This window comes from Mustela erminea, chromosome 1, assembly GCF_009829155.1.
Source record: "Mustela erminea isolate mMusErm1 chromosome 1, mMusErm1.Pri, whole genome shotgun sequence".
In the NCBI taxonomy this organism is placed as follows: domain Eukaryota; kingdom Metazoa; phylum Chordata; class Mammalia; order Carnivora; family Mustelidae; genus Mustela; species Mustela erminea.
Window position 1 is genome coordinate 117,144,908 of NC_045614.1, and position 14,039 is coordinate 117,158,946.

General features: G+C 35.9%; 1 protein-coding gene and 1 long non-coding RNA gene across 3 annotated transcripts in view; one reads left to right on the plus strand and one right to left on the minus strand.

The window, feature by feature from the left end:
• Positions 1 to 840: 840 nt before the first annotated feature.
• Positions 841 to 10,900, minus strand: TTC14 (tetratricopeptide repeat domain 14). Of its 2 annotated transcripts, none has more exons than XM_032340062.1 (12): positions 10,575 to 10,900; positions 9,971 to 10,092; positions 9,662 to 9,861; positions 8,642 to 8,726; positions 8,348 to 8,477; positions 7,933 to 8,088; positions 7,231 to 7,302; positions 6,721 to 6,840; positions 6,495 to 6,617; positions 4,184 to 4,301; positions 3,143 to 3,252; positions 841 to 2,330 (listed from the first exon to the last, which is right to left on the minus strand). In XM_032340062.1, the coding sequence occupies exons 1-12, from the start codon at positions 10,733 to 10,735 to the stop codon at positions 1,421 to 1,423; spliced, it is 2,307 nt and encodes a 768-aa protein (XP_032195953.1). In that variant the 5' UTR covers positions 10,736 to 10,900; the 3' UTR covers positions 841 to 1,420. The 2 variants fall into 2 exon arrangements, with proteins under 2 accessions (XP_032195953.1, XP_032195943.1); XM_032340052.1 differs by having other exon boundaries at positions 9,971 to 10,095.
• Positions 10,901 to 10,937: 37 nt separating this feature from the next.
• LOC116588678 overlaps positions 10,938 to 14,039 on the plus strand; it is a 70,589-nt gene continuing 67,487 nt past the window's right edge. Inside the window, exons 1-2 of the long non-coding RNA XR_004285044.1 lie at positions 10,938 to 11,031; positions 13,509 to 13,600. This is a non-coding gene — a long non-coding RNA (uncharacterized LOC116588678). The remainder of the gene's footprint in view (positions 11,032 to 13,508; positions 13,601 to 14,039) is intronic.

Sequence of the window (14,039 nt, forward strand, 5' to 3'; positions counted from 1 at the left end):
AACCACTATCTATGTAGGTCTATGTAGGAATGATACAGGAGCTATTAATACACAGAAAGAACCAGGGACTCTTTTAAGAAGAGTTTCTTGTACAAAGATGAGTGAGTGACTTTTCTACCGCTATTACCCATAGTTTTTGACCAGTTTCTCTGTTCCACTGTAAAACAAACTTTAGCTTTTCCATTTGGCTGCCAACGCTTAAGTCTGAAGTCCACAAACAGGACACAACCGGTCAGAATGACTTAAAGAGGTAGCATTAAAGGCCTCTTGTCACTTACACAAGAATCTGAAATTGGAAAGATTCTAAAGATCATTATAAATCAACAACTATGACTCCTATGTCTATCTCCAAATCTCTGTTTTCAAATTTGGGAGGATTTTTCATAATCTTTTTCAGCTATAGTTGCTGGAATTTGAGTAAAACCAGGCTTTTTTGGCCTTGTCATTTAACCAGACCCTAAAAAAGGAGGTATCAAGGGAACTGTCAGGAAAGAGGTATTAAGAAAAGAGGAAATGTAAGCCAGCTGTAGGCTAATTATAAACATGCCCAGTGCCTTCCCAACTGGACATACGCAATACTAGGACAGTTTCACAATTTTCTTTCCCTTAGGGGAAAACCGGATTTATAGTGTTTCTCTTGCCACTGCTGTTTTTGATAAAAGGATTCTTTTTTTATTCTGATCTAATCTTGCCTGGTATATAGTCCCTAAGTCTTGCCAATATTTAAAAGTTAAGAAATTTCTTAGGGCTATACTGCTAACAATAAGGTTTAAAAAGAGAGAGAGAAAAGCAAAATGAGCCCCTATTCAACTTCTCATGGCTTTATTCCTAAAGTACTTGTTAAGCTGGCACAAAAATCATTTTTAATTAAATCAAGCTTTAGAGGTCAATTAGGCAAGACAGGTAATCGGTATATAATCTTAGAAGTTATACAAAAAGTTTGATATTTAAATAAATGATCAATAATAAAATGGTACTTAAGGAACAATCAAATACTGTGTATCTCTTTCAAAAGCTGAGGGAAAAGAAAATTTAACAGAAAAGACAATGAAATAATTTTTGAAGAAAACAATCCAAGTGTTCAATGAACAAATTTAATTTTTTCTCAAGCAGCAGGGGACCCAAGGAATTCTCATACACTATAATACAGAGAGGAAGCAATACTTTTGAGAATTATTTTTAGGTGAAGTTTAAATCATTACAGTAAGAAATAGTATATGGAAACATACACATGAAAAGCCTAAAAAATCAAGCTGTGAGGAGACCCACAACTGAATCAAATATACTTTGAGAACAGCTAAAAAGTATCTGCTTTCTGTAGTCTCTACAAATAGCTTTAGGAGCAGAGATTCTTCTAGACTAGAAGACTTAAAACTTTCATTAACAGCCTCTGTGTAACGGTGCTGAATCCCCCGGCATATTAATTTTTTGGCTTATTTCCTTTTTCTTTCTCAAATGCAGCTATCTGATTAAATATATTGAGTAAATTTTGAGGTAAATTTTTTTTAATTCCACTTTCTGACTGCTCTTTTCTATTTAGTCCATCTGATTCTGGAAACTCTGTTTTAATGTCCTCCTCATAACTACCCTCTATTTCATATTCTCCCTGATTTTTATTTAATGGATATCTTTGCTCATGTCTACTGAAATCACGTGATCCAGAATAACTGCATTTTTTATATTTTTCAACTGACTTACAAGAGTAGTCTGAGCTTGCTGGTGAAGTGGAATGCCTCACGGAACCTGGCTCCCACCTTCTATGGTGCTCTTTTCTTCCCTCTGTATCTTTTTCAAATCTTCTATAACCATAAGTTTTCACTTTGTCCTCTGAATTCCTGTAAAAGGAATCTGAGTAATCTCTTTTACTGGAAAAATGTTTTTCTGATTTATATGGTTTTTCAGTTTTGCTACTACTTGCCTGAGTATAAAAATCTCTTGGATCTTCAGACCTACCTCCAAAATCATCCGGTATTTCAACTGAAGATGAAGAGAGAGAGCATCTATCTTTCTCTTTTACCTGTTTCTTTTGATATGGTAACCTGTCCTGCTTTTCCAGTAGTTTTTCCACTTCTTGTTTTTGGTTAAGAAAAGATGCTAAAGTATTGGCTGGAACTGGGAAGCACTCATCTTTCCTACTCTGATCTATTTGACTTGAGGAAGCCTTAGCTAAAGGCCTTTTGGAACTTCGAGAAGACTCTGAACGGTTCCTCTTATGCTTCTTATGCCTTTTGTGACCAGAAGAGGAAGAGGATGATGATGAAGAATCAGATTCATCAGCAGAAGAAACACTTGAAGAGGAAGAAGTTGATTTTCTTCTTTTCTTCTTTAGCCTAAAAAATATAGTTAACCCATCAAATATGTTAAGTACAAAAATGTTTCCTGATTATCCATAAAGATTCTAGTTCTACTTTGTTCTCTTTAAAGGTTTCATAAAAGCTGTGGCTTTAGATAAGTGATTACTGTAAATCTCAGTTACTGCAATATCCAATTTTACTATCACTCATGACTTCTGGGAAAAAAATACTGTGTAGATAACTGTCACTGAAAGCAGATCATTATTTCTGAAGAGACAGTCACATTTCCAACATTTTCAAAAAAATTTAAGTCCATCTGAATGTATGAAGGAGAGAAATGAAGTTTTATATCTGCTACCTCTAATAAATAGTTTCTCCACCTCAGCACTATGGACGTTTTCACCTGAATAATTCTTTGTTAGGAAGGCAGGGTGATGGTAGAGGCAGGGGTATCACTATAGGATGTTTAGCAGCATCCCTGACCTCTATCCACTAGATGTTAGTACTACTTTGCCAGTTATGATGACCAAAAATGTCCCCGGGGGAAAAAAGGCACCCCCAGTTGAGAACCACTGCTCTAGTTCTAAAACACTTCTCCCTAAAATACAGATAATTAAAATAATCTATTATATATTTTAAGATTTTTCTTTTTTTTGGGCAGAATTTTACCTTTAGATTCCACTTTGCTTTCTTTCTTTTACAGAAAAATTTGTGGTACATATACTTACGATGTATCACTTGTTATGTTAATACTTTTTTTTTTTTTACTTACTTTAACCTCCATATGGCACTGTGGTTCAACTCAGTAGCTGCTTTAAGTTAAAAAAATACTAAATATTATAGTTTACCTTTTCTCCTCTTTTAAGAGCTTACGCAACTTTTCTGCACTTGTTTCTATTTTCTTTGTTTTCTGCTTTTCTTCCTTCTCAGCTTGTTTTTCTCTTAATTCCAAAGATTTCTTTTAGAACCCAGATATCGGAAAAAACCACACGTTAAAAATAGCAGATTATATAAAACCCAGTTTCCAAAAGACCGCCCCCCACCAGAAACCAAATGGGGTACACCCAAATCACCATATATCCAGCATTAAGTATTTTTAACATGTAAAAATTAATCATACAAGTGTTTGGCATTAATCATTGGAATAGCCAGAACAGCATCGAGGACCATATTGCAGTTGGTATTCCATGAAAAAAGGGGAAGCCATTGCATTGGTACCCATGACCCAGAGTGCAAGAAAGGGAAAAAATAAAATAAATAATACATGAAAAATTATTTTTTAAAAAAATTGAAAAATTTACACAGGATGCAAATTTATAAAATAAAATTCAAATAAATTCCATTAAGGTGAATTGAGGGAGGAACCACCATGTTCAAATACAAACCATTTAAAAAATAGCACAGCCCAGTTGGACGCATGATTACATAAGAAATCATTTTCCAGTTTGAGGATGGGGATGAGCAGCACCAGATGTCACAGACACAGCAGCAATGGTCCAATTCAGAAGAAAATGCATGAGAAAACATCATCATCAGTATTACAGGAAAAGGCAGTTTAAAATATTTCTCAAAGAGATATTTATAATTAGCTCAATTATAGCAACAACACTGAATTTGTAACTACTAGGAAAGCTCACTACAAGGATAGTTCGGAAAACCACATACCACATGCAGGCAGTAGGAATTTCTCATAGGGCTATTTTTACTTTTGGGTACCAACTACAAAGGAACTATGAAGTACTGTCAAACCCAAGCAGTTGTTGTATCTAAAAAGACAGTTTTCATAATGTCTTGACTAAGTAAACTAGAATTGTATTCCAAATAAGAAAGTTAAGTTTGGGTATCAATTTCAAGTATCACTAAATTTCTAAGAGGAAATAAAGAATCACCTGCATATATTTATGAAGCTTCTGCAAAGCATCCTCTGCATCTTTAAAAGTCTCATCCAAAGCCAAAGCTTTCTTATAGTAACTTTCAGCATTTAAAAACTTTTCTTCTTCTTCTAACCTAAATTTGAAACAAAGATTTTGCTTTTCATAAAAATAAAAAAAAACCCTCAAATATGCATATAGATCAGAAGCTTATACGAGAGAACTTATTAGAGAATAGCCATGTTCAGTAACATTTTCCAAATTTAGCATTTCCTAAATCATGTACTTCTTACTGCTATTTCTTTGGTAAAAAGATCCCATAAAACAAAAAAATCTAAACTCACACATACAGAGAACAGACTGGTGGTTGTGTGGGGTTGGGAGGGTGCTGGCGAAATGTCTGAAGGTGGTCAATATGTACAATTTTCAGTTAAAAGATAAGTAAGTCCTGGGGATGTAATGTATAGCATGGTGACTTTGGTTAGTAATACTATATTACATACTTGAATATAGCTAAGAGTATATCTTAAAAAAAAATTGTTAACTATATGTGATGAGAGATGTTAACCAAATGTTTTGGTAATTATTTTGCAATATATATATATGCAGCAAATCATCGCTGTACATCTGAATCTAATATGTTATATACCAATTATATCTCAATTAAAAAAAAAGTAGCAATTCATTACTGGTAACTAAAGCCATATTGTATGTCCAGCTTTGGGATTTCAGTATGATACATGAAAACACAATTAGCTAATGTCTTTTCTAAATTTAGTATAATCTTGAGCTTTAGCATAGAATTACATAGGTTGGTTTTTCCTAGTAGTTTATGAAGAATTTTCCTTTCTGCAGAAAAATTTTCCAGGAAAATTCACTGATGAAGTTGGAAATACCAACACATACATGTTATATCACAACTAGCTGGCAGAAAGAATTATTAGATGAAACTCATGTCTCTGCTATGAAAAATCAGAATTAGGAAGTGTATACAGAGCAGAAAAGAATTTGGAAAATATTTTCAGTTTTTTAACAGTAGGAAAAAGAAAAAAAACACCCAAAACAAAAAACCCAACCCCACAAAAATCCAAGGGCTTCAACGGGATCACTTTTGTAGCAGACTGGATATGGGCAGAAAGGGATCAGCTATTAACATTTCTGGCTTGGATAACATACCGATCACGTTCCTATCCACTGAGCCAGAAGAAACCAATATGTGCGTAATAAGACAGCCATATTTTAGTAACTATCTACCTAGTGAGAAAGTAAAAAGCTGCTACAGTCACTTGAGTCTAAAGTTAAAGTTGAATTAAAAACAAATATTGCAAAACTCCTTAATGTGGAATTCTGGAATGATCATACAAACTGGAATAATTAGGCAAATTCAAGAAACAGAAAGAAGATAATTCTATTTAAAAAAATTAGCTGCAAAAAGATACTATTGTTATAAATTCTTAATTATTAAAGCAGACTTACTAAAATTATTTATATTGGAATATTATTTCTTCACAATATTTTAGGAATTAGACTAGCCCATTAGTCATTAAATATTTATAACACAACTACTATGCCAGGTATTTTGCCAGCATATCAGAATAGTAACAAAAATTGCAGGGTTGGTTCTTAATGATTTGCTCTTCCATTTAATCTGAGTTTGTGGATTTTACTGCATAGAGCAGAGCAAACAGCAAACATAAGAGCAAAATAGTCACAATTAACTGCAGAACTCTCAATTCATACTTCTGGCATTATACTACCAGAATGAGAAAAGAATTAGAAATCAAATTCCTACTAAAACAAAAACTTTTTATTTTATTTTAATTTTATTTATTTAACATATAATATATTATTTGTTTCAGGGGCACAGGTCTGTGATTCATCAGTCCTACACAATTCACAATGCTCACCACAGCACACACCCTCTCCAATGTCCATCACCCAGCCACTCCATCCCTCCTATCCCGCCCTCCACTCTAGCAACCCTCAGTTTAAAACAAAAACTTCTTCTGTATGTCCAGGAAAAGAGTACTTAATTTCTTGTCCTTTACATTTTTATTTTTACATAATGAAAACAGATGTTCAGAACAATAAACTTAAGACACTAAAATATCTCCAAACTCCAATCATAAAGAACCTCAGTAATAAGGAAAAAAAGACTAAAAAGCTTAAAGAGGACTACATTTGAAAAACATTTTAAACCAAAATTGAAACTAAGGGTGTTCTGAATTGAGTTAAAGATGCTATTTCCTTATGTTAAGTACAAGATTTTATTTATAGTAGTTGGATGAACATTAGATCTCTACTTAATTTTAAACAAAATCTTACTTACTGCCCTCCTCTTTCTACAAGTGTCTGGCAGAGGTATTTTCTTGCATTCCTATGAGTTGGACAGTTTTCCAATGCAAGCTCAAAATCTTCTATTGCTTTGTTCAGACTTCCTTTTGTTGCATATCTAGAGACAGGAAATAAATTAGGAGAATTTATCTTGTGAGCTACTCATAAATCTTGTACACATTTATCTTATCAATATTCCTTAAAAGTTATGATTCACTTACAATGCTCCACGAGCTACCAAAGCTTCCACATTTTGTTTGTCTATTTCCAGAGCCTTATTGTATTCATTCATAGCATCTACATGGCGTCCAACCTTAAAATAATCAACTCCAATCTTCACACTAAAAAGATATTTGTAAAGCATCACACACATTTCTCAGAATATCCAAACAATGTTAGCATGAATAAATTTTTATAACAAATCTAATGTGGTTAATATTTAGTCTTCAATACTCTCAATATACCCAGGAAGTACCCTGCTTTTGGATAATTTCATTAACAAGTATTTATGAAATCAATACAACAATATACTAATTCCTTTTGAAAAACATGGAAACTGTTGGTTAAGTCTGTTAAATTTATAACATAACACCATTTACATCTACAAAAAAGTTAATGTCAAAAGGCATCATTTCAATTCATTTATAAACGAATTTGGTCCTAATAATGACTTAAAAATTACTGCCTTTTAGAGTAGATAATGCAACTGTTGAAAAACAAAGTTTTCATACCATTTTAAAGCCCAAGATGCAGACTGTTTCTTCCTTAATGCAGAAGCAAAATCTTCTTCAGAAAAGTTTTTGCTATTCAAAGAAAATAAAAGTCAAACGATACATTTCTTTTTTTGGGTAATACTTTATAGATAAAAATTCAACACTGCAAAAGTAAATCCCAGGCAAAAAATTTATATTCCATCCACAAAACAGTATTTTTTTTTTCAAATTTTTATTTAAATTCTAATTAGTTAACGTAGCGTGGAATACTGGTTTCAGGAGTAGAATTTTGTAATTCATCACTTTCATATAATACACAGCACTCAACACAGGTGCCCTCCTTAATACCCATCACTCATTTAGGCCATCTCCTCCTAACTTCCCCTCCATCAACCCTCAGTTTTTATTATTAAGAGTCCCTTATGGTTTACTTCCCCCTCATATAAAACAATATTCTTAAATTCTCAGGAATGACTATTATCATTCAATAGTATTTTTAACATAAATATATAAACATTCTTATAAACTTTGTTCGTCTTTCTCTATACATGTAATCACAATAGACTCCATTCCAGAAGGAAACTGGGATCACCTGGTTCATTCACTCTTTGGCATATTGCTGCCATCAGGCTTAAAACAGTCAAATATGTCTCTGAGTTATATAGATTTTGAGCTCAGCACCATTTACCTTACCACTTAATAATAACTAATATACTATACCTTTGCAAACCTCTCATTAAAGATGGTGGATTAGATTCATCTATTCCTAGTTTTCCTAAAAGGAATTCAACTACTCCTGGATTAGCAAATCCCAAGGAACTCTGCATGATATTTTCATAGGATTCCAAAGAATTGCTATTTAGTTCAACACTCTTCCTAAAACAACAAAACACACGGAACAAAATATAAAAATGACAAACATAATTAGTATGTCCCATTTCTATAAAAGAAATACTCATATCATTTTTATACATGAAGGTATGGAAATATTATTTTGGCTTCTTAAGGATTATAAAAATAAAATGAGCATATTTTGAAATAAGAGAAATTAATTTTAGAAATTGGACATAATGTGCTATTTTTTAATCAAGAACTGTTTTGTAATTAATTTCTTTAAATCATGTAGATAGGTTACCTGTAGTATAAAGGAAGCTCTTCAGAACTAATTACACCTAATTTAATACCAGACAGATGTGGTGGAAGAGATGAGCTATACAGAGACACTGCAAGCTTTTCATGGTATCTGTCAATATCTTTGATTCCAGCTTAAAAAAATAAGGAAACTAAGCTGATTAACAAGAAAATGCAAACTAACATAAAAATACATAAATCTTTCCAAACACTACTCTCATTAGACAGATTTTCAAAATTAATATAAACAAAAATCTGAGAAATGTTACTTTTTTATTAATATGATGAAAATGATCACCTCGAATAATGTCACCAGTTTGGTAATATGATAAAGGATCCCCATGGTTACTGTGAGAAGGTACATCTCTTAATGGACAGAGAGCCTGCAAGGAGAAGTATTTTAAAATGCCAGACATTCCATTCTTTGGTAAGAAGTATCATTTTTTACCCTAGTTGTTCAGTACAATCAGCTAATAGTTGACAAGAATGTTAAAAAAAACCTAGCACTCTAAAATAAGGATTTTAATTATAAGCAATGCCTGTGCCCAAACACAGTAAAACAAGTTTTCTGGTTCAGTTCAAAAACTAAAATCTCATGAAATTTGCAATTAGTTTCAGGAACCAAATATAAATATGGATTATGAAACAATATTTTTATATTTTATATTTTATACTTGTTAAAGAAAAATGTGAAACTGTCCAGAAAGTAGAATTCTAATGAAAATTAAATGTGAATTCTCCAAAGTTTATGTCCGTTATCCAGTCTATTCTGCTTTTTCTTCCTGGATCATCTGCCTTGACAGACAGCAAATTATCAAATCTTTTAAATTAACACAATATTTCAAATTCAAGACAATTCATCTTGGGCAAAGTATCTTATAATGTATGTATACAAATAATTTACATTTAACTACTGTAAATATAAAAATAAATTTGTTTCCAAATTATCCACATGTAGGTGTCTAATTTCAAATACTAAGTAAGTAAGAACATGTTCGGCTAGAAGAAATAAACCTGGAATACCAACCACTCTCACCATACCCACTGATATCTCTGAGCATTTAAAGAAGGACCCTATCCCTGCCAACCAAAGGAACCAAATAAACCTCCAGAAACCAGAAATAGAGGAGGAAACTAACTAGATAATCGTTACCATTTTTTAAAAAGGAAAATATACTTTTTCTCCAGTTAATATTTATTTTTCAAAACTGTGTCAGCATTGTACACCCAAGCACAAGTGGATGCAAAGACATAATTCTTGCATTGACAGGACTCTTACCAAAAACAGAAGCAATCAAATAACTGAAAAGTAACTTACTGTGATTTCTAAGTGAGATATATCTCTTATGACGCCACTGCCTAAACAAATCAACACCATGAAAAACCCAAATTCCCGAATGGAACTTATTCTTCCAATCACTATATCACCCCGCTCAATATCTCGGAAAAACAGCTCTCTCCGGTCCATACTAGGTATCTCCATGAACTGCTCTAAAGGTGGCATGACTGCATAACCATCTGAAAAAAAAAAAATTAGGAAAATTACTAACAAGAGCATTGTACTTTGCTTCATCCCAGGTACAGTGAAATACCCCAAACCGCAATCAAAATGTTTTAACAAACTCACCTTCGTTGTCTTCATTGACTTCAGATGTTGCAGGTGCATTCGATTTCCAGGAAAGTGCAAAAAGCAAATCCGCTTTCTTGGAAATGAATTTTTGTATTTCAATGTTGTCCACTCTCTTCTCTTTTCTTAAAAGGAAACAAAATTTATGAAAACTGGTTTATGGGCAAAACCTTTCAGTACATCCAAGCTTATAAGTTCATGGTTTTCATCGCCCAATCGGGTCCATCCTAAGCTCCGGACCGTACATCCTCCAAGAAAAAGTTTTAATCAGGGATTCCCTCATTCGCCAGCCTGTAGGTGGAGGGCGAGGAAAGTTACAAAGTAACTCCCGAAGCTCCCGATAACGAAGCCCAAGGGATTCTGGCTAAAGATTTCGTACCTCTGCTACGCAGTACCGAAGAAAAAAGTTCAGCCCACATCCCCCCTTTCCCTCACACCCAGAGAGCGGAGCCTTCTCCAACCCGCCCTCTGCACCAGCTCCGCAAATCCTCACGTGCTCGCGGCCGCGGCTCTGCTCGTTCTCGACTCAGTCACCCGGCTGCAGCACTGGGGCCCCGACCTGCGTCCCCTCCCCGGTCTCGCAGCGGCGCAGCCGTCCCATTACCTGCCCTGTAACTGCTGCTGGAGCGCCGGTCCCCGGGCAGGCTCGGCCGCCGACCCCAGGAGGCTCCGGAAGTGCGGATTGTCCTGCTGTTCGCTGCGGAGCAGGGATAGCAGTGACGGCCCGTGGTAGTTCAGTGACTGCCGCAGAAGGTCCCGGTCCATGGTTAGAGACTGCTGGACCCAACCACAGGTGGACCGCTAGTACCCCCGCTCCGTACCCACTACTTCAGCCTGGTGGTCCCGGAGGCTAAGGAATGAGCCTGCAAGAGGCCGGAAGCGCACATCACGGACACTTACACAGCCGTCTCCCGGAAGTGTTCAGGGACCGCCCCAAGCGGCGGCACCGAGGAGCTGCGCGGAGAAGCTCCGCCTCGGTCTCGCGAAATGGAGCGAGACTACGGAAGCCGGAAGCGCTGGGCTAAGCATTTCCTGAGTTAAGGGCTGCGTACCGCTTCGAGGTAGTGATGTGAAGTTTGTTTTTTAAAATTTCTGTGGTGTTATTATTTTTACGTTGAGACGGCCTGGGCTCTAATCTAGGCTAAGTAATAATTCATCCACCTGTTTACTGGGGCGCTTTTAAGTTCCAGTGCCAGGGTGAGAACCCCAAACGAGTTTCAAAGTTTCTTCCTTCAGAGTACTCGCTGGTTAAGTCACTGCCCGCATCTCAGACATAACCGCATAAAAATGACTGCTGTGGGAGAGTTTTTGGTAATCTAAGCCCAGAAGAAAGGAAGGACACTAACATTTATTAAGCACCGGAATTGTGTTCTCTATCCATACTCCATTCATTGTAGTCATTTTTAAAGTTAGCTTAAAATCAGAATGGCTTTAATGTCTAGACATATGCATATATGCATTCTTTTTTATTTTAGTTTGTGGCTTCTAAAAACGTAGTGCCCATAAGATATACAGTGTAGTGTTGTATACATTAAAGTCAATAAACTATAGATAATTAAAGTGATTTACAAAGGTAATTGTGATTTAGGCTTCCCCTCCTCCCCCTCTCTCCTCCCCCTCTCTCCTCCCCTTCTTCCCATCCCCCGTTATTGACTTGAGAACCTAATTATCTTAATTCATTTTACTCCCCCTTTAGAGGTTAAGGAAACAGGCCTGAGAGTCTCAATAAATTGCTCAATGTCACCCACTTGGTTGACCTTACAGTTAGGGTTCCAACCTCGGTCTTTAAAGATTTATTTATTTATTTGACGGACAGATCACAAGTAGGCAGAGAGGCAGGCAGAGAGCCAGGAGGAAGCAGGCTCCCCGCTGAGCAGAGAGCCTGATAGGGGGCTTGATCCCAGTACCCTGGGATCATGACCTGAGCCAAAGGCAGAAGCTTTAACCCACTGAGCCACCCAGGCACCCCTCCAACCTCGGTCTTAATAGATCTTCACAAACGCAGTTGCTGGAAAGAGTAAGAGGATATTTATCATATACAAGGCCTAACTTTCTCTGATTTTGAGATAATATGACTGTTTTATTTCACTATATTAAAATATGTGCCACTTAAATATGGATAGTTTAGTACAGTCCTCTTGAACAAAAGTAAACAGTAGCAGTTACTCTGCCTCTTCTCCAACTATGTGTTTTCACTGTCTCATCACCTGGATAGAAGACCCAGTCCAGAATACAGTGTATTCTTTCACAACAGACAAATCGTTTACGGAGACTTGAGAAGATGCAACCAAGAAAGATGCAAGTTTAAAAAACAATACATTTCAAGCCACTATGAGCACATCAGGAAAGTTTACTTAATGGTACAGACTGATTGGTGTTAAGCTACAGTTCTAGAGAATGGCTGATATTAGGAAAGACGGTACTGTCACTGAAAGCCAACCACAAAAATGGACTATGTAGATATTCCGGTAAGTTACATTATTTTCATTAGAGTTGATCTGTTATTAAGGATCTAATGATCTCTGGAGGGACTGAGAAGCCCAGCATCTGAGAATCAGATGCGAAGACAGTGGCCCTTAGCCTGAGAGGGCCAACTTGTGAAGCCATTCTTGAGTAGAACATTCCTTCATCACTATAGGATTTGTCTATTGTTTTTCCTAATTTTAACAGCCTAGTAAACAATGACTCCATGTCTTGAATATCTAAAATTGCTGTGGTATGGGCATGGAAACAGGAGAAAGTAACTGCTTTTAGAGGGTAAGCAGTGTTCCTCAAGAGTGAAATTTATCAAATGCTTGCTGTGTACATAGCAGTGATAATCAAGACTCAAGCTGGGTCCTATCTTTGGCTGGTGTTGGCCTTGAATGGGGCCAGCAGTAGTTAAGTGCCAGAGACAACCTTAGTCTTCACATTCCAAATACTACTCCCACAGCATGGGGTTAGGCCTTTTTCAGTTATGGATGGACTTGAGCTAATTTTCTGCTGGGATAGATATACTTTGACTTTGGAGGGGACTGAGCACTATGTGGTTGACATAGGACTGGAGGGAGTGAGGAGAGGATGTGAGGGGAAAGAGTAAGAGGATATTTATCATATACAAGGCCTAACTTTCTCTGATTTTGAGATAATATGACTTTGTTTTATTTCACTATATTAAAATCTGTGCCACTTAAATATGGATAGTTTAGTACAGTCCTCTTGAACAAAAGTAAACAGTAGCATTTTGGAGAAATTCATTTTGGAGAAACTTGTCCCATGTGCAGGATTTCTCAAGGCAGACATAGACAGAAAACACTTTTCTTTCACTTCTTTCTTTAATTTTTTGTTTACTGACCTTTAAAAGATTCTTTTAAAAATACATTTTGATTAGTTTTCCAGATTAAGGGTATGAATAATCAAATGACTATATGGGACGGAAGTGAGGTAAGGCATTCAAGACAGTCAGATCTTTGGTGTCTGATCCTGGGCCCATTTTAATGTGGTATCAAATTGAATTTTTAAATAAACGTATATGTATGTCTTTTAACATACTCTCTAGGCCTTGGAGATAGAAAAATGAAAACAACTCCTGATTTTTAAGTGGTGCACAGTCCAATAAAGGATTAGACATAAGAAGAAGTGGGTCATGTGGTAAGTACTATTGTTGTGGACACCTACTAGTTGTCTGCTTAGATCCCTTATTTTTCTGGGAGATGAAGTACTGGAAGTTGATGGGGCTAAGAGAGGAGAGAGGGAGGCAAGTATGTGCTTTGCAGGAGTTGGGAGCAATATAATTAGAGAGGTAGAGATGTGAGAAAGAAAGATGTGTTCTGGAAACAGCGAGTGTGAAATTCGGGTAGGTAGAGATATTTTAGTTACAGGCATTTTAATTATGTGTATCATTTCAGGTAGACTGTATATTGGTGGGAAGAGACCCTGTTTCTTCTGTGTGAGAATACACACACACAGACTAAATGCCTGTGCTAAAAACTTAGCTAGAGCAAGGTAGTCACAAAAAGTAAAGGCAAAAGCAGCATATCTTAAAGTAGCTTTTCTTGGCTCCCCCAAGTTTCCCAAAATAACATGCAGA